The 20,693-nt window shown below is 46.9% G+C and overlaps 1 protein-coding gene across 9 annotated transcripts in view; it reads right to left on the bottom strand.

Annotated features, from left to right (window-relative positions):
* Positions 1-20,693, bottom strand: part of NT5C3A (5'-nucleotidase, cytosolic IIIA) — a 79,408-nt gene that overhangs the window by 13,296 nt on the left and 45,419 nt on the right. For 3 of the 9 annotated variants that reach the window (XM_069084291.1, XM_069084292.1, XM_069084290.1), the window contains exons 2-7: positions 16,802-16,856; positions 5,009-5,107; positions 4,013-4,082; positions 3,381-3,427; positions 2,313-2,398; positions 792-881 (exon numbers count right to left, since the gene is read on the bottom strand). In XM_069084291.1, the coding sequence (XP_068940392.1) occupies positions 792-881; positions 2,313-2,398; positions 3,381-3,427; positions 4,013-4,082; positions 5,009-5,107; positions 16,802-16,837 (428 nt within the window). In that variant the 5' untranslated portion in view covers positions 16,838-16,856. Of the gene's footprint in view, positions 1-791; positions 882-2,312; positions 2,399-3,380; positions 3,428-4,012; positions 4,083-5,008; positions 5,111-16,801; positions 16,857-20,693 lie in introns of all 9 variants that reach the window. The other 6 variants (XM_069084289.1, XM_069084288.1, XM_069084286.1 and 3 more) reach the window with 3 other exon arrangements.

Raw genomic sequence — 20,693 nt, 5'->3', positions numbered from 1 at the left:
AAGATATTTTTTTAATAAAAAAAGAAAAAAATAGATAAAGAAAGTGCCCTAACAAATTCCATCTATGACACAAATATGATTGTGATACCCAAACCAGGGAGAGCAGAAACAGAGGAAGAAAACGATATACCAATTTCCCTAACAAATGTTGATACAAAACTTTTAAATAAAGCACTAGTGAGGAGATAATAGCAATATATCACAAAGATCACACATTATGACCAGGTGGGATTTATGCCATGAATACAAGGCTGGCTTAATATTAGAAAAAACTATAATCAGAACTGACCATATCAATAGCAAAAACAACAAAAATCATGATTATATTAAAAGATGCAGAAAAAACTTTTAATGAAATACAATACCCAGTCCTATTAAAAATTCTAGAAAGCATAGCAATAAATGGGGCTTTTCTTAAAATAAGCAGCATTTATCGAAAACCAAGTGCAAGCATTATTTGTAACGGGGATCAACTTGACGGTTTCCTAACAAGATCCAAGGTGAAATAAAGATATCCATCATCACCATCACTGCCAACAAAACTGTCCCTCTTTGCAGATGATACAATGGTACACTCAGAGGATCCTGGAGAATCAGCTTTAGCTGCAGACGACACAGACAAATACTTGGAACTCTATGTGTACTGGGGCTGAAGTGACCTGCCAGGCTCTCACAGCCAGGATATCTTGGAGGGCAGACTTGAAGGAGGGTCTCCTGCTTGGGAGGCTGGTTGTTCACCTATCTACTGTCCCTCCTTCCAGATAACCACCCTCCCAGACGGCTGAACTTACTTGAGCATCACATCGGATTCTTCCACGACTTCTTGAAGTTTGTTTTTTTGTAGCGCCTGCTCCACCAACAATGTATGTGATTTTGTGTACCTGGGGTTCAAGGTAAAAGGGCAGAACATCAAGCCTGCTCTTCCTTTAGCTCTGAGCCCTACCTCTCACTCTCTAGGAATCTCTGGACTCTGCAGTCTTACCCTTACCTCTGACAAGCAAACCCTGGCTTTGACTATGATGATCTCCAGGAGGCCTTCCCTGACCTGCTCAGGCCCACATGGGGCATGTCACTGCTCCCCATTAATGAGCTCTAGAATCAGGAGAACCAGCCTCCTTCCTCCTGGCAGTTTCTACTCAGTTGTATGGATGTTTTTCGTCCTCACTAGCCAGGAGGCCAGGGCTCTGCTCTTTTGGCTCAGATGCCTAGGCTAACAACTTATCTTTGAGTTTTCTGAAGTTGAGCATTAAATTGAAGACTTGGGGCTCTTTCTGCCTTTCTGTTTTCTAAAAATATAAAGAAAAGTTGGAGGAGGGTCTCAGAAAATCATTGCAGTTCTGGAGGTGGAGGGACCTTAAAAATCACATGATCTGGCCTGCCGAAAACTAAGGCCATCAGACTTCGGGGGAGGAGATGGACATGGTCCATCAGAATCCAGGGCTGGTGTTCTTTCTTCTGAGGCACCTGGGGGCACAGTGGAGAGAATGCTGGCCTGGAGGCAGGAAGACCTGAATTCAAATCCAGCCTCTGACATTCACTAGCTAGGTGACCTTAATCACTGTCTGCCTCGGTTTCCTCACTGGTAAAATGGGCACAATAACAGCACCTACCTCCCTGGGTTGTCACAAATATTATTTGTATGAAGCATCGTATGAATGCTGGCTATTACAACATATGGTTATCATAACAATAACCATCATTGCTGTTACTGGAGAGTCTTATGTAATGCCGTGACTACTGTTTAATAGAGTTGGTAAGTAGTAAAAAAAAAAAAAAAAGGCCTTTTACATATCCCATTAAACTGTAGTAGGTTTGTTTTGCTGTCAACAGGCCAGTGCCTTCTTGGTGAGATGACCTCCAATTTCTCCTGTATCTATATCTTGTTTAAACATACCTGTTTGCCCTTTTTCTCCCTATTTGACTGTGATATCCTTGAGTGCAGGAGCTAACTCTAGCCTCTATTCATATCCCTAGCGCTTCGCCCAGAGCCTGGCACAGAGCAGGGGCTTAATTAAGAAAGACTTTTGACTTGACAAATTATTTATTCTGCACTTATCTGCATGGGACACTAAGAGAGATTGGAAATTAGGCATGGGGAACAGGGATTTCATTGGTGGAGGGGCGGCACCTTCTCTGCAGTTGGAGATTAAACCACAGAAAGTTCTAGACCAAGAGTCTTTGTCCCTCCGGGAACTTAGCCTGTATGACTATTATTTTTTTTAAGTGGGGGAAAGATTCTTGGTTTGTCCTCCTGACCTCTGGCTCCTCCCCACGCCCTATCTGTACCCATAACCCCCAGGACATCCACTCACCATTCCACCATGTAAGGGTACTTCTCTTCTATGGTAAGCACTGGGTCGACTTCAATGGCATAGTATTTTTCCTTTAGTTGCAATAACTGGAAGTGAATCAATTAGGGAATTGTGAAAAGGGACCTAGAGTTTTATCTGCTTTGTTATTAGTTTATACTAAAGAAAGCAATATATATGAGGCAATCATAGAAAGGTACTTTAAAACATGTGAGGAAAATCAGATTATCCCATAAGCACAGAGAAGAACACCACTTCCCAGCAAACCCACCAAATGAAGGGATCTGCCTGCGGGTTAGTCGGTTAGTCAGTCAACAGTTAATAAGTTCTATGTGCCAAGCACTATGCCAAGGTGAAGACCTGAGCTGATCAATATTTCAACATGCTCTACTCCAAAGCTGGCTTTCTTCCTTCACGTGAAGATTCTTACTTTAGCAGCTCATTTTTAAATCAAGTTACATAATTAAAAACTCAGAATTTCATTTAAAAATCTGGCTTAGATTGAGGTCTACATCCACTGCCAATACTGAGAGTAAAGTAGAGACCTGGAAGTTTTTTAAATACTGTAAGACAAGAGTTCTTACCTGGTGGTCTATTAACTTTTTTTTTTTTAATTGGTAACTTTATTTCAATACAATTCGTTTTCTTTGTAATTCTCTGTATGGTTTTATGCCTTCAAAAGCTGGTTTTGGAGAAGGTGCCGATGGGCTTTACCAAGTGCCAAAGGGACTCAGGACACCCCAAAAAGATGAAGAACCCCAAAGTCACCTAAGCTCCAAATGTGTTTTTTTTATTTTGCAGGATACTTAGGCACAGATGTACAGTTGTGTTTTTCCATTTTTCTTAAAATTTGCCCTCATGATCAATAAGCTCTTGGTAATGGATTTGTTATGGTAAAATGTGCTAAGAACAAAAAAACAAGCTAAACATATTAGAAATACAAATATATTCTAAAATATATTAGATACAAAATATAAATATATTCTAAATGTATTAGAAATACAAATTACAGAAAAGTACCTACAGAAAGAAAAATAATTTGGTCTAACAATTGTTATGGGCACCACTTACCTTCTTTCGACATTCATCTGTAACCAATTTACAGTTGTCAATGACATCTAGAAGGAGAAAACCCAATGAGCACTCTGTGGATTGCTAATTCTCCTGACTTTGGGTCAGATGATCTCTTTGACAAAACTGAAATGCTCAAAGAGATCTTCTGCTTTGGCCCATTACCCCGTTGGGTACCATTACAATAGAAGTTTCCATTCAGCATTGGAGCTACATACATTGGTAACTAATTATTTCCATTATTGAGCTCAATGGCCTTTAGCGACCTTACAATCCATCTTTCTTCATTCCATCACATTCTTCCTATTCCCTAACGACCAGCCCCCCACCCCAGCACTTTCAGTGAAAAAGGATAAATGAACATTCAATGTACTTGTGTGTTTTGTTTCTGGAAAACACAGAGGCAAAAGTCACCTATAGATGCCCCTTTTTGGCCTAATTGTACATGCAAATGGCCACTAAAATAATGAAGGAACAGTTACTATCTCTTGTTATTATCAAAATATTTCAAAAAAAGGGAAAAAAAATCACATTTATACACACACACATGCCATGGTTTACTAACTGTACTGAAATAAATTTTTACCTCGCTCGAGTATCTAGTTTTTTGAACATATGTACCCCAAACTTACTATGACATGTTGGGCATCTTTTTCCATTGTAGGAAAATCTGCTTAATGTCATGTCAAAGTCTGTAATTATCTGTAAGAGAAGAAAAAGCATTATCTAATAAAAATATTAGACACAAAACACACTGGTTTCTTTTCTGTCCTGCATCCTCCTTTGCTTCCTCCCTCCAGACATTCCTAGAGCTCCTTCCCTGAGAATAGAGAAGACCATTGACCATCTTCACGGAGGGCTTAGACATTTGTTAATCTTGGCCTAAGGAGAATAGAGGTGGGGCTGTGACTGGGGGGACAGGATACAGGATGTGACTTGGGGTCCAGGGCAGGCTCAGTCCCTAATTTCATCCACAAGAATATATAGAACCCTGTTGCTAACCTGAGCCCCTTAAGTACTTGGTCTGGTAATGAAAACTTATCTGAACTGGGTTTTTTTTTTTTTGTGGTCAGATCTTTGCCTTTGGAAAGTAAGAAATTCTTTCTAAATATATTAGTGGGAAAAGGCAGAAAACCATGACGCTGATGACAACAGTTTTAATGATACTTCAGACATTTGGTCAAAATCACTCGGTCATACATACGTTTGAAGAAAAATGAGGATGCCAAGAAGGTCAGGACTGTGTTTGTTTTCTATTTGTCCCCATTACAAGGGGCTGTCTCTGTTATGATGAAAACCACCAAGATGCGTTTTCATTCAAAGATGGAAAAAGTGACTCAAAAACCTTGGGATGTGTCTTTTTATGAGCCCAGGAAAGGAAGAGCTTAATGACAGTCTTGGCAACCAGTTAATTTTACACCTTTGAGAGCAAAGACAAAGTGAATTTCACGTCCGTCGATATTTTGCTTTTGTTTCCCACTGAGGGACACCAGTGAACTTTGGACCAACTGCAGATCTGTCTTTGGGATTGTCAGGGCGAAGAAGTGGTTGTTCAGATGCGTTTCTTACTCAACATTCCAATCACAAGGGTGATTAAACTCAAGATGATCATGGCCCCCATGGCTCACCTGGAGTTTGGCGGCTCCTCCTTTAATCAGGCCACAGAGGATCTCTTCCACTTTGTCTGGGTTCTTGATGTGAATGGTGCTTTTCTGGAATTCTGGCATCTGCTTGGTAGGAAAGTAGACAATTAACAGACATTGTAGTGCTCTCCTTGGAGCCTGGTTCCTTCAATGTGGTGCTGAAGCCTGTGCTCTTCAGAGGTAGGGCCAAGGGTCGTTTATTCACTTCCTTTCTCACTTAATAAAATGACAAATTCATAAGAGAGGCCATCCACCCAGGAAGAACCAAGTGGATGAATAATGACTACTGGCCCAATTATGACATGCAGCAAGATGACCTAGAGAATCTGTGTGCCAGCGTGTGTGTGTGTGTGTGTGTGTGTGTGTGTACAGACACACATACATATGTGTATTCTGGGGGGTTCTTTCTTTTTTCCTTTCTTATCACTGAGCACACTTTATTTTAACAAGGGCATGAATATATTTTCCCTACACACGGGCCTTTTCTTGCCTGTCATTAACCTCCCTGGGTTAAATTTGAGTTTAATCTCTCAGGGCCAAAGCTTCCTGGGAACTCAGACTGGTGCTTAGTGATTACATTTTCCCTTTACCAATTCTCACAGGTGATTCCTTTCATGATGAATGCTAATAATTTGCTGGGAATCGAAGGCAAGCTTTTTGGCTAGACTCTTTCGGAAAATCAGGGCATTTGCTTGTCTGTAATCATGGCACGTTTGTGCAGCAGAACTTTTCTAGATTCTCCTACGGGGTGAAACAGATGGAAAGTGTTACCGCCTTGGTCCAGTCCGTGTGTGGACCAAGTGAGCCAAGGTCTGTGTAAGGCACTCTGTAAACCTCTGTAAACGCTACGGAAGCGTCAGGTCCTCCATCTCTCCATCGCCTCTCATTCAGCCATAGCTGACACTGTCTTCCTTCTTAGGCACCGCACCCTGACTGATCCGAGCTCTGCAGCTCCTCCAGTGCCTCTGAGAGAGGCACGTGACTCCTCATTCACCCTGTTTTGGGATGAATCTGCCAGTCCTTCCCTTTCACATACAAACACCCCAATGAGCTGGTGAGGCATGTGTGCCCTCCGCAATGCAAACTGAGAGCTAGTCATGCCGGCTCATGCTGCGGGGGCCCTGCCACCCCTCCCACGAGCGCATCACGCACTGGAGGCCTTCCTTCCTGTGACACCAGGACTTCGTAACCCAAGGGAGTCACTGAGCTTCCGTCCTCAGCTTCCGCCTGACCGTAGCCCCCTGCCTCCTCTTTCATTCTGGAGCACGCCCCCTCTCTGGGCCAACTTTCCCTACAGCGTTTTAGGCCATCCATCTTCTAAACTCTGAAAACTGTTCTTCCAGAACTCACGACCCGTCTCTACCTTGAGGGTTCTTCCTCAGCCTGCCCAACACTGGCCCTTGGCACAGCGGCCCTGCCCGCCAAGGCTCCCACCAGCTTGGCTTCCACACCTTGGTCCTCCTTGTTATAAGAGCTGGGTCCAGAGGATTGGGCCCCATGTCTCTGCCTGCCTATCCCTGGCTCTGCTTTTATCTGCCAGGCAAGCACCCCACAGTTACAACAGCAGAATCCCACCCAGGCTTCTGATGCTCCCCCAGCTTGGCAGCTATGTCCTGACTTAGGCCTGAGCGCTCCACGGCTGACCCTCACACTATCACTTCTGTTTCCCTTTACTGATAGTCACTCTCTCATCTCAGGGAGGTGGGTACAGAGCTAATCAGCCAGTAACCCGGTCAGCCAAGCATCAGGTGCTGACCATAAGCCAGGCAGTGTGCTGGGTCCTGAGAACGTGCAGGAGATGGAGGCATACGTGTTCTTTGCTGCCAACCCCTGAGTGAGGCGGACCCTTCCTGGGTCCCATTTCAGGTCTGAGTGTGCCCTGCCGCATCTCTGGGGGAACCTAGGAAGCTGCATTTTCAAACTGAGGAGAGCTTGCTTTCCCTCACCTTGCTGACCATCCAGACTTGATTCCTTTGCGTGAGGATGCAGGTTTTATTTCAGACTTCTCCCTGGAATTCTGAACCCGGGGAGCCCCCAGGGAGCCCCTGGCCCTCTGCTCTTGGTGTAAGTGGCTTGACCAATCTATGTAGGCAGTTTTCTGCCGCTGTTCCCAGAAACTCTATTTCTACCGGCCATTGGCAATTGTACCTTATTCCTCACAAAGGCCCATCATTTCATATCCTAGACTGTGGCCCATGAGCTCAGTTTGCAGACACCATCTTCTTAACCTGCTGGTCCCTTCCCGGAGCCTGCCTGTCTTTATGTCTCTGCCTTAAAGGGCCATGAGACAAGAAAGCATCCCCTTGCCCCTCAAGGTTGGATTTTCTCAGCCAGCTTCCTCAGTGCACCACGCCTGCCTCGTTCTTTCTGGCTGTATCATTTTCCCCACATGCATCCTGAGAAGCCGGCAGCCTGTTGGGTTTGATAAGTCTCTGGAGGCTCTGACTTTACAGATCTGTCTGTTCCCAGAAATCGGCACGCTCCCCTGCCTCCTGTGGCTCCTATCTGCCTGTCACTCCCCGCCCCCGCCCCGCTCCTTCACTTCTGACAGCTCCTGGATGCATTTCCTGAAGCAGAGGAGCCACTTCTTCTTCAGGCCCCCAGTTCCATCCCCATCCCGTGGCTTCAAAGGTTGTTTCCTACGTCCTGTTCTAGGCCCAATCTTCATAACAGCCCACCCCTGACAGAGGCTGACATTTCTCTTCCTCTCCAATGTTTTGTGTCCTTTTCCCCCTTTGAAACAGTCCTTCTAGTCTTTCAAGCAAAAACGACAATGGGGGAGTCAAAGCAGACCCAACTTGCAACCGTGGTGACCCCTGGGCAACCTGTGCCTAGAAGAGGCCTGGAAAGGAAACAGGCTGATCACCTCCCCCCCTTCTGCCGCTCAGGGGTACGTGCCTCCTTCCTTCTAGAGCTTGGGCTCTTTGCCCATTTCGTGCCCCAGCCCTTGGGCAGACTGGCCCCTACCTGTGAACCCCTTCTCAGAATGAGCCAGAGGATGACAAAGGAAGCCGGTCACACTGAAATAGTCACTAAGATGTTTTTAAAAAAAAGAATTCATGGACCCTGGGTTGAGAACCCCTGCCCTAGAGTAATAATAAAATGACAATTCACTTCCACAGGTTGTCCCCAAAGGCTTAGAAGTCTGACTAAATCTTTGGGGATGGCTTGTAAAGTGCTTTAAAGTTAGCAGAATGCTGCAGAGATTTCATTTCATTTCAGTCTTTTGATGCCCTGTACCTGTAAGCAGCCAGCTGGAGAGAGTATAGCACTGGGAGTCAGTAAGACATGAGTTTGAGTCTGCCTCTGACAATTACTAGCCATAGGACCCTGGGCAAGTCACTGAATCCCCCCTCTAGGGCTTGATTTCCTCCTAGGTAAACTGAGGACAATAATGCACCCCCCCTGCCCCACCCCGGATTTGCAGTGGAGAGGGACATCCTGGATCTGAAATCAGGAAGACCAGAGTTCAAATCCACCAGCTGGACCTCTCTGGGTCTTAGTTTTCTCATCTGTAAAATGGGGATTAATTAATAATGACAATGATACCTATCTCCTAAGGTTATTGGGAAGATCAAAGGAGATCATATTGGCAGAAGCATTTTGTCTCTAAATGTAACTGTCACCACTATGGCTATTAGCTCCATTTTCTAGATGAAGAAACCTAAGCTCAGAGAACCAGAGACCTGCCCCAGCTCCCAGGGCCAATGAGTGTGGGGGGATTTGAAGCCGGTGGCTGCCCTCTGCCTCCACCCTGCCGGTCTCTCCTGCAGCTCCATCACCGGCTGCCACACACAGGAGGCAGTGGATGGACATCTGGGGAGGAGAGAACTGAGAAAGGTCTGAAAGAGCAGCATCAGGAGGGACATAACTGAACACTCTTCAAAGCCCATGAAAGCCCTTACTGGATCCCGCTCCTCAGGCAGGGCTCTGAACTCCCCTCGAATTGCTGAGAGACACAAGTGCAGAAACAAAGGAGCAGGAATCCATCCTGTCTTTCAGAAGCAGCAGGGAAGGTGCCACTCTCTGGACTGCACAAGAAAGAGCCACGCTCGCCCTCTGCCGAGAGCAGGCTGACTTGGGAGGGGAGTGCCAGATGGCCCCCGACCGCCAGGCTGCCGCAGCTCCTCAAACAGCTCCCCAGGCCTCAGCTGGATTCGGGCTGAGGAGAACCACAGCAGGGCCATGTGGGACCTGGGGAGATGGCAGAGGCAGGGGGAGGGGGCTCCAGCCTCCCACTCCCGTCCTCTTCTGTTGTTGAGGGCCAGCAGCCATTTTGGAGCAGTCCTTGAACCAATTAGTCTCTTCCTCCAGCCAAGCCTGGCAGGTGCCTTGGGTCTACCAGGAGGGATGGACGTGTCAGGATCTAATCAAGGAAGGCCTATATTCTGTGTCATCTCGGTGGAATCAATTCTGGGGCAGGCTTCTTGACATTTGGAAGCTGAGACCCAGGCTGCAGGCGGGGAAAATATGAAAGCTTGCCTTAGATGCTCTTGGGATGCTGGCTTGTGCCGGTTAAGGTTTATCACTGCTGTTATAAATCACGGGGCAGAGCATGAGCCAGGCCTGGGGGCACTGAATCACAGCCAGCCGACTTCCAAATTCTTACAACTTTGCATGAACTCACAGGAGGGCAGCAAAGAAACGGACTGGCCTAGTGACTAGCTAGGAAAGAAGCCTCGGTGGTGAACAGGGCCAGAGAAGACAGAGATACTCTTTTCCCCTTTTGGGGAGGGTGGGAGCAAAGGGCAGAAGCCCTGGCCTTGGACTCGTGTCCCAGCTCTGTTACTCAGAGCCTGGGCTCTGCTAGGTTACAATCTCCCTGAGTCTCAGTTTCCTCATCTGTAGAGTGAGAGGCCTGGACCAGTGGGCCTTCGAGTCCTTTTAGTTCCAATGCTGGATCCTGCGGTGAGGAGGTCATTCTTTTGGAAGCAGCCAGGTGCTGTGGTGGGCAGAGAGCGCCAGGCCTGGGAGACCAAGGTGCTGATACAGCCTCAAACACTTCACCCCTGCCTCAGACTCCTCCACTATAAGACAGGGATAAGAAAAGCCCCCATCTCCAGGTTAAAATGAGATTATATGTGTAAAGTGCTGTGCAAGCCTTAAAGGCATGACAGAAATGCTAATTATTATTATTCACTTATTATTCTAACACTTTTGGAGGATGTAGGTTATCAGACACTGAACTGCATGTTACTTACTATCTCCCTTTGACCGTACAAAGTGTCATATCCCAGGCCTCTGGAGCAGAGCAAGGGGGATTCTGGGAAGCTCCTACAGGGTAAGAGTATGGGGCTTGAGGTCTGGAGCCGGGCCAAGTCAAGAGGCCCAATCCAAAGATATGAGCCGGGCTGGGCCAAAGGGCACTGGAACTTTTCCAAAGCACACACAGAGTGTGTTCACCCTGCCAGAGTTCACTCTGTAAATTCCTTCTTTCTTATTATTTCCTCTCCCCATTCTTACATACACTAGTACACAGGCTCACTGAGCTGGGCAAAACCACACAAGGAAGAATGTCATTGTTCATACTAGCCTGGGCCGTCAAGGGAAATTTTCAAAAAGTTTTCCATTTTACATGAAAGAAAAATCAGTTAAAATTTTCCATCACTTTTGGAATAAATGTGATAAACTCAGAGTCACAGAAGCTGAGTTCCAATCTCATCTTCATTGCTGGCTCCCTGTGGGGCCTCAGGGGATTGGCCTAGGTGGCCTCTGAGACTGTCCCTTCTGGCTCTATTCTCAGAGTCCTATAACCTGCATGGAGGCCACTTACTGGCCAATGTATGTTGGGCAAGATCTACTGGCTACTGGCCATAGAGTTATTGGGACCGACACTACTGATAACAAAGAAGAAAGCCCAACACATTTTTACGCTCACTCATACACACAGGGACATTGATCAGTCCACATTAATATGGACTAAATGACTGATATAATAATAATATAAAAATGTAGAGAAATTAATGCCAGTTATTTTCCCATAATTATAATTCTATAATTGGGCAACATTACTGTTACTTTGAAGACACCTGAGGATTTAAATCACAGTTTATTCAGTTTCCTCATCTACAAAATGGAATAACAACAGCACAACCTCAGAGGATTATTGTATCCGATGAGATAGATGACATAAAGAGTTTTGCAAACCTTAAAATGCTACATAAACTCTATTGCTGTTTTTCTGTCAAGTTTCTGTGTTTAGGCAGTTAACAGTGATCACACGGGCGTTTCTGGCTATTGCTGCTCCTCATTCCTTATGGGAAAAAAGACACCAAAGTAATCCAGTGTCCGGAATGCTCAAAGGAAATGCCCATGATATAAAAATATGTGTGCATGTGGCTTTGCACGCAGACAGACAGACACACAGGCAGGGGCTCTGATTAACACACAAACCTTCTGCTCCTTTCTTTTTTTCATCACAATCCTACTTCCCAGTGCCCTGTGGTCACGTTACCTTCCTGGTTCAATATCTGCTGACGGGACTCGGGGAATCTTGCTCAGTTCTTGGGTGAATTTCACTACATCTTTCCCTTTTTACCAGATGTGGGCAAGCTCCCTGCTGTAGTTTCCATTGGCCATCCCCTGGCCTGCACTTACCACTAGCTCTGAAAAGTGTCTATTTGACCTCAACGAGCTTATATTCTGTTGAGGGAGACAACATGCACATAAATAAAGAAACGTTAATATTTTTTTGCGGGGGGGAGGGAGGAGGCAATAGCAGGTGGGCTGAGATAACAGGTGACATTTAATTTGGAAGGAAATGAAAGATCTCAAGGCTTAGGGTCTCCTACAAAGCAGTTGTCTGGACTAAAGACTGTATAAAGAGGAGTCATGTATGAGAAATGGAAAAAGAGTCTAAAGTCACGTTGTCGAGGCCTTTAGATGCTGCAAAGATGGGCTCCTCCTGGATTCTGGAGGTCACAGGGAGTCCCTGGGGTTTACTGAGCAGGAGGTTATAGTGCATTCGGAAGATAAATGGCATAAAGAGCTTTGCAAACCTTAAAATGCTAGATAAACTATTATTGCTGTTTTTCTGCCAAGTTTCTCTGTGTTAGGCAGTTCACATTACCTGTGCATTAGGAAGATCCCTTTGGCAGGTAAGTAGAGGGCTGGAGAGGGCGCACACTGGAGGTAGGGACACCATTTAAGGAGACTTCTGAAATTTTTCAGGCAAGAGGTGACAACTGTCTGAATTAGTGCAGAGAAGAGGGCGAATTCAAGAGATATTACAGAGGTAGGACAGGTTGAGGATGAGGGGGATGAGGGACCTGGGGGACTGGAAGGATGCTGCTGACCCCCCTCCCCAAAAGTCAACAGTGCCTGGTATTACAGAGAGGTCAAGAAGGATGAAAATGAGGGGGCAGAGCTGGGAGGGACCCTGCCATTTTACAGATAAGAAAACTGAGGCTGGAGTGTCCAGGATCACACAGCTAGTCTCTGAGGCAAGACAGGAAGCCAGGCCTTCCTGACTCCAACCCCGTCACCATCCATGGTAAGTTGGAGAAAAGGGCATTAGATCTGGTTATAAAGAGAGATTACAAAACACTCTGTCTTTATCATCTGAATTCATAGGATGTGCTCATTTCTAGGAGCTCCCCAATGAAGAGAAAATGATCCTTCCAAAGGATTTTAAAGCATAAAATCCCATAAAAATTATTGGGATAATTCTCCAATAAAGACTGAAAGAGGCACAAGGTGAACCCAAACCATAGATTTCCTGTAAACAATTCAGCTGGAGCCATCTGGGAAAACGCCCATTCCCTTGTTCCAGGAAACAAGACATGTCTCAGCTAATTTCACTAATGTATTGGTACAAACCAGAGGCTTTGTCCAGCATTTGGCTAAAGCTACATGAATGATCTCAAGTTAATTTCCCTAAAGGAAGACACACAGGCTATGTGTAAAAGCACAGACATGCTCATGGACAGATAACCCATCTTCACAGTGTGATTCCAGCCATCTTACATCGATCTCTCCTCAGAGCCATCAAAAGCCAGTTTTTAATCTCAGTTCAATTTTCCCCCATTGCCTCCTGAGCATAATTGGGCTGTCTCTTTATGACTATGATTCAGTTCCTTCGTCAATTGATATGTGCTCAGTGAATGAGAATAGTTGATGCCATCTTAAGAAAAACATAATTGAGAAAACCAATCTGCTCAAAAATTAAACACAGTCATGCATTAAAAAACAGAGTTCTTTTTTAATCATCTCTGGCTAAATGAGTGGAAATTTCCAAATGCTTCTACCTGGGGAATCACGCCTTCCCTTCTCAGATGCCAATGTTCTTGAAGGAGAAGAGAAATGTCTTTCCCTCCCTACTTACAGATTTCTATTTTGTCTTACAAGATGCACATTATTTTGTTATATAAGCTAATGGACCCTACAGACATAACTTCGGGAGCCTATCTCAAGGATGTGACTGACGATGATTTCTTACACCAGAGTCCTTGTTTAAAGGGAGCCTGCTGAGACTTCCCTTTTTCCTTCTGCAGTGAGGCCTCCCACCTCCCTTCTCCCTGCAGGCACACTAAGGGAGGGCTGATCACTAACTGGAACAGAGTGAAAATCGAGAGAAAGGTGCCAGAGAAGTTCTGGTGGGCGGCACCTGGGCACAGAAGGAAGATTTTCAAAGTTCTGTCTTGATTTGACCACAAAGCCTTTGAGGCTTGTTCGTGCCTTGCTAAAGACACTGCGTGGGCTGTGTCTGCTGTAAGGCCAGGAAGATTTGTGAGCAATCCTGAGGAGCTGGGGGGAGACCAGGGCACCATGCCTCCTGCTGTCAGAGCTCACTGGGCAAGGACAGGACTTGGGGTGGGGTGGGGGCTCCTCTCACAGGTCTCATGGTTGGAGCCTTAAGTAGTCCGTCTCTCCTATTGCTTTCTGGGGCTAATGGCTACCTACTGAGAGGTCTTAAGTTTTGCCTTCCTCCTACCAATTAATCTTTATTTCCCCCTACAATTAAATACTATGATCCACCTATTTGCAGTATTGGGATTTGGGGGGGAGGTGTGCCTACACTTCTCTAGACCTCCTGCTTAGGGCCCATGAACCAAGGGAGCTGAAGGGCTACATTTAGGGAGTGGGTTGAGGATTATCACTGATGTACCCAGTGAGAGGCAGTGAGGGTGTAGTGGGAAGTATGTTACATTTGGAGTCAAGGAGATCAGGACGCACTGACTGCCTGGGTAACCTTGGACAAATGAGAACCTCCCTCTGGCCTCGGTTTCCTTATTTGTAAAATGAGGTGACTGGATTGGAGGGCCTCCAAAGTCCCTCCTGCCCATCTATCATCTGACATCACTGCACTGTCATGTACCGGGGCCCAAGGGAGAGCGCCATGGAGGCGGCTTGTCAGGATGGGTAGCGCTGGCCCTGTGTCACCCTGGGCAGGTCACCTCCCTTCCCTGTGTCTCAGGGAGAAAGAAAGTCAATGAGACCGGATGGTGTGTGAGGTCTGTCCAGATCCATGGATGCTGATGCTGTGGGAAGAGCCCTCAGACTGGGCATCAGAGGCCCAAGGGGACACCAGAGAGATGCCCATGCCAAGGAGGCTGGCCGGCTCTCACTGCCCCCCCTGGAGAAGGTGGCCTAAGGAAAGCGGGCCTAAAATTCACTGACAGAGCTAGTTCTTGAAGAGATGGCATTTTTCTCCTCTGGCAAAGTGACTGCAGTGGGGGAACAGCCCGTTTCTCCCCCAACAAGTCTGTGCCACCAGAGTCTGGGCACAGACTTTGTGGTCCCGGCCCCACTGGCCAGGCCTGTGACTCTCCTCCCTGGCCACCCCTGCCTTCCCCAGACTATAGGCTCCCAGGGGCAGGGCCTTCTGGGCTTCCCTGTCTGTCTCCCTACTTTTTTCATTCACTTGTAGATCCTCACGTTGAGTCTGAGACAGACACATAGACAGGCAAACAGAACTGTCTCCTGGGAGATTCCTACAGGAACTCCTATGATCCTCAGTTAAGTGGAGATACTGAGGGCCAAGCAGGGCAGGGGAAAGCCTGCTGGAGCGGGCTGCTGGCGCTCCCAGTCAGGCCTGCCCCAAAGGACTGATTCCTTTGTACTTCTGGAGGTTTGGACAAAAACCTTGGCTCCCCATGGACTTAGTGTGTCGGACGCTCAGGCTGCAGAGACCTAGAGACCTGGGCCCAGATCTGAGAACAGGTGGGACAATGGCCTAGGCCTGGTGGCAGCTTCAGCACACTCCCAAACAACCGGAGAAAACAAAAACGGCGCTGCCTGCTGTCAGGGACATCAAGATGGGGCAGAGAATCCCCCGCCACAATCCGACCCTGCAGGAGCCAAATCTGGCTTCTTCTCCCTCCACAGAACCTCTGGAAGCTCTCCCCTATGTCTCCTTGCACAGCCTACCACCAGCTCCAGCCTTCGTGGCCTCCTCACTGGCCTCCCCGCCTTGAGACTCTCCCACTGCCACCCAGCTTCCACAAGACCACAAAGGGCGCAGGTCACTCTCCTACTCAAGAAACTCCATGGCTGCCTAGTACTGATTCTAGAATGAAATACAGACTCCTCAGCTTAGTTTTTAAAGCTCTTTGCAGCCTCATTATATACCCCTCCCCCTCCTTGGTGCATGCATTCATTCATTCATTCCCCCTCTTTCCTGCCTTCCATGATTTATTCATTCATTCCTCCCCTTCCTGACTCCATGATTCACTCATTCATTCCCCCCTTCCTGCCTCCACGGTTCATTCATTCATTCCCCCTGCTTCCTGCACTCTATGGTTCAGTCACACTGACCATCCTGTTCCTTATCCATGGCACCATCCAGAGTCCCCTGCCCTCCCCACTAGCCAGTGCCCTCTGCCTACTCCATGACCCCATATCTAGAATCACAGACCCTAGGGGTCATCTAGTCAAACTCCCTGATTTTCCAGGTGAGGAACTAAGGCTCAGGGGATGAAGGGACTTGTCACACCAGGGGCAAGAGCCTAGTTCTGACTCCCAAACCAGTGTGTGAGGCAGTGGAGTGGTCCCATGCCTCGGAGGCAGGAAGACTTGAGTTCAAATCCAGTCTCAGATGCTGACTAGCTTTGTGACCTTGGGCAAATCACTTTCTTTCCACCTGCCTTAATTTCCACTGTAGCACCTCCCCCTCCAGGGCTGGGGTGAGGACTAGAGAGATAATGATTGTAAAGCGCTTACCACCAAGTAGGAACTTAATAAAAGCTTGCTCCCTATCCCCTGCCCAAGCATGTTCTCTACTCCACCATCACCTCCTGTCCTGATCTATGGACTGAAATACCAAAAAAGGAAAAACAAAGAGAAACCTGCCAAGGCCAGACATGGCATAGAGACTGAGGGGAGATGGGGGTCCAGGGGGGCCTCTGAAGCCCAAGATACTGCTGCTGTCAACATCTGGTTTTAGTGTTTTGGGGTTGGGGATGGGGGTGGGGTAGGGAAGTCAGGGGCTCACTACAACATCGTAGGAAACTGGGATACTTAGAAGGCAGGAAGTGGTTTCATTCTAAGATATTTTAAATCAAAGGCACAAGAGAGGATTGTGCAGTTGGATTAGAACTGGGAAGGTCTGCATACAGCTGCTGAACAGAAGACAAGGCTTACCCAGCCACCAACGATGGTGGCTGGCTGCCTGCTGTTGGCCAGGCATCTTGGTTTCTATGAGAAAAGATGGAAAGCGGAAGGAAAGTAGGCTGGATAAGTGGGTATAAAGTACAACTCTGATGATCCATTTTCCTTTGAAGTTAAAAGTGAGGAGGCCCAGAACAGACCAATGGGACTGGAAATATTTCAGATACCCACCATTGTCACAAGTATGTCGTGTCCTTGGTTATTCATGTCTCAGCTATCCGAACTTCTGGATTATTTCAGGTGATAAATCATGGCAAAAGAGAAAAGAAGAAAAAGGTATGTGTGACACATGTCGACTTCAGGCTCCTCCCTCATACCTGAAACACATCTCAAGACTGCCTTCTTTGGTCCTAACAGCAACTCCCAGCATGCACTTATTCCCACCTAAGAGGTGTTGAGGTTTTACTATAGATGGCCCAAACTGGTGGTCAGACGTTTTTGGCTGGCTCTAGGAGAGGCTTAAGGAGGCCTGCTAGAGAGGTTTAGCAGGTAAATACGATGAAGAGAAAAAGTTGGGTAAACCATACACTGATTATAATGTCTTTGGAAACGAAAACTTCCTACACTCTAGAAATCAACATATTAGAAATACAGATATGATTTTCTGTGCCTTCATCTGTTATATTTCAGAAAAAAAGATCCTAGTATTGCCTACTGTCTGCTAATATTTAAAGTAAAGCATTTTTTCCCCAATAAAGCTCCTAGGGAAATAGGTGAATTTGCTTCAGTTGTGGCTTGATCTTGGACTACTTTGTTTCAGTTTTAGCCCACTTTGTACAAACAGTTATTATCAGAGAGGTGAAAAGAAACAGCCGTGTCTCAATTAAAAGTCACTCTTGGGTAATCTAGACATGTGCTATCTTATAGTGACTTAAGTGAGCTTCAGCTAACTTGACCTTTTCAAGGCTGTGATATGACATGACTCTTTGGGTGAAGAGATGGAAACAATCCCTATGGAAATACTGTGAGGGCAGAGGAGAGAAATCCAAGAGAATGTACCATCTGTTCCTAAGAAGAAACAAGTCAAGAGCTTGCTGGGGGCAGTCACCTATCCTAGAGTATTATCTAGTAAACTTGGCTTGGCCTGACTTCCCTGGGATGGATTCTCTCTTAGACTGAAAGCTTCTTGGGGACAGGACTGATGATGTATGAGCTTTCATCTCTCTAGGACACAGCATGATAGCCTGAACATGGTAATTCAAACCTTTATGTCTGTAAAGGTTGAATTAAGTCTTCCCTTCCTGGTGTCTCTGAATAATGTTGACATTCCTTGTATTCAAGACTTCAGTCTTTTTGGCTGGGATTGGGAAGCTGCCACCAAGTGTGGGGAAGGATTCTGGAACTCTGGGGAAGAGCTGGGCCATGGATCATAACTATAGAAATACGGTCAGAATCCAGCTCCATAAAAAGTTCACCAATTATTTACTACGGGCAGAGCAGGATGCCGGGGTGCCCCTAGGGTGCAAAGGCAGATGTGACACGGCCCAATCTCAAGGATCTTCTGATCTCCTGGTGGGTGGGGCAGGCACAGAACTAATGAAAAAGGTGAACAGGGTGGAAGTGGGCAGGGCATCATGGCAGAAGGGAAGCCAGGGTAAGGTGCCTGTGTCTCACCCTGGGAATCAGGCCTGGGGAGGGAGGAGAGAGAGGCCAGAACATTCCTCATTACGTCAGTGTGACGTCTGAGGTTTTGGACATCTGGGAGCCAGTGGGATGGGCTGGTCACGTTTTCTCACCGTGGGGTTCTTATCCACGGCTTTCTGTGCCGCCCAGGTGGAGGTCCTCACACATCCCTCCCTCTGTCCTTTGTCCTCTCCGCTTCCTGGTTTTCCTTCAAGACTGCACTCTGATCTCTCCTCCTGCAGGAAGCTTCTGGGCAGACAGTGCAGGGAGGCTAGGGAGTAGGGTCTTTGCTTTTCTCCTTGTGCCTAGCACTTAGCATGGTGCTTGGCATATTACTAAGTGACTATAAGCTACATATTGGAGTCCTTAAAAAAAATACTCCGGGGGGGGGGGGGCGCGGCCTGGTGGCGCAGTGAGTACGAGCGCTGGCCCTGGAGTTGGGAGGACCCAGGATCAGTTCTGGCCTCAGATACTTAACACCCACACACAAAAAAACTGGCCATGTAACCTTGGGCAAGTTACTTAACCCCAATTGCTTAAAAAAAAAAAAATACCCAGGATACTCTTGTCCGTGTGGCCTGCCTGTCCATCTCCTCTCCCAATTTCCCAGGGTCCTGGTGGGCTGGTGCTGCTTAGGCCAAGCCCTGAAACTCTGCAGAGCAGTTTCCTCACTGACATCCATAGATACTACCAAGAGTGTGTCCTAACTAGATACACAAGGAAAAAATCAACAGTGATGTTAGCCACCATTTATGGAATGCTTCCTTTATGCGGGGCTGTGCTAAGCTCCCAGAGACTGTCTGCTGTCTAGACTATGATGTGCAGCTGGATGGGCGGCTAACAGAGGTCATTGATCTACTGTCCACAGACCTTGGACAGCAACTACAAATGGACAGCGTGCTGGGCTGAGAACCGAAACTGAGGAAGGAGAGGAGACTGGATGGTTTTGGGGAAACTGAAAGTTCTCTGAGGTCTCTCCCCCAGGAATGAAGGCTTATTTTTGAATAATCTCAACTTTCTTCTGGGGATGATGCTGGGCGCCAGTCACTGAATACAGAGGCTTCTAGAAACCAGCACTGAAGGCAGCCTGAAGGTCAACAGCCCCCTAGGCCTGACCAGTTCTAGCTGACCTATCACAAACCAGAAATTATGGGGTAGTAGAATTGTCAAAGAACTGAATGCCTCGGAAAAAAGGTGGGCTGGTCATGTAAAAAGAGAAAGGGACGATTGGTAGATGGGCCAGTGGCCCATGGACACTGACCAGATGTCAAATGAAGAGGAGGAAAGCTCCCAGAAAGTTAGGTGGACCCTCTGTGGAAAACTCACAGGAGGGCAGAAGTGAGAATTTGCCAGCAAAGTGGAGCACGATGCATTGTGGGAGGGAATGTCCAAACTGATGACCTTACCGGCCCACTGGGTCACCTCGGGCTCAGGAGGTCAAACCCACTTCCTTTTCTGATATCTTTGATGATGGTCAGATGCAGCCCCCAACTGTACATCTGCGTGTGGCCTGGCCGTCACGACCCTGCCTTCTGGTGCCCTTGAAGCCTAGGATGCCCCACCTGGCTCAGACCAGGGTTTCCCTTCTTAGGCTCAAATTTTCTCTTTCTGACTCTGGGTTCTTCCCAGATCTCATGATCCCATGATCCCCTCTCTTATGGCTCCAGCCTAGCTCCTGTTTAGACAAAAGGCACTAATTACCCCTTCTGAAGTCTTAACTTCAGGGTCCAATCCCTTTCCTATGTCCTTGTGACAAGTTGTAGTCCAAGTTCAGTGAGCTGGATTCTGACCGTATTTCTACAGTTATGATCAGAACTTTCCACTGGGAAGTAGATCAATCCCAAACCAACAGTAATTAGGCCTGATGCATGGGTGTGGGGGACAGGCACTGTGACCTTGTCTCCTGGGCCCTTTCCCCCCATAGTCCAAAAAGGTCACCCCTCCTCAGAGGAGTTCTGGGGCCTTCCAGCCCCTTCTTGGGAAACCTGTGACACAGGCAGTAATTTGCACCTCCACAAAACTGACACTACCTGAAGCTTTCCTCTGAGGACTGATGTCTGCAAAGGGGTTCAGGCTTTCCAGAAGGCACGAATTACATACCATTTTTATTAAAATCAACTGAGATAATGTATGCAAAGTGCTTTGAAAATCTGAAGCTATTATCAGTTGTCTGAAAAGGGAAGAACAATATAGAAATGTCCAGGCAAGGGTGTGGGAACTCCTATGGGAACCTAGAAAGACAATTTTCATATACTGTCAAATGAATGCTGAAATATGTGGCTCCAAGATTCCAAAGTCTAATGTGGTTCAGAGATTGTTACCCTTTGCTACCTCTGACTCCTGACCCGTCAGGGGTACTCACTATTAGAGAAAGATGAGGATTGATGGAGAATTAGAATTTTTTTTTAATCAGACCTTGGTAATAAGGAAAATCCCTTTC

Source organism: Petaurus breviceps, unplaced genomic scaffold (genome assembly GCF_028583685.1).
Source record: "Petaurus breviceps papuanus isolate PSGF00001 unplaced genomic scaffold, PetGlider_PUasm1.0 174, whole genome shotgun sequence".
Lineage (NCBI taxonomy): Eukaryota > Metazoa > Chordata > Mammalia > Diprotodontia > Petauridae > Petaurus > Petaurus breviceps.
Note: the sequence above shows the minus strand (reverse complement) of the source record. Positions and strands in the feature narration are given on the sequence as shown.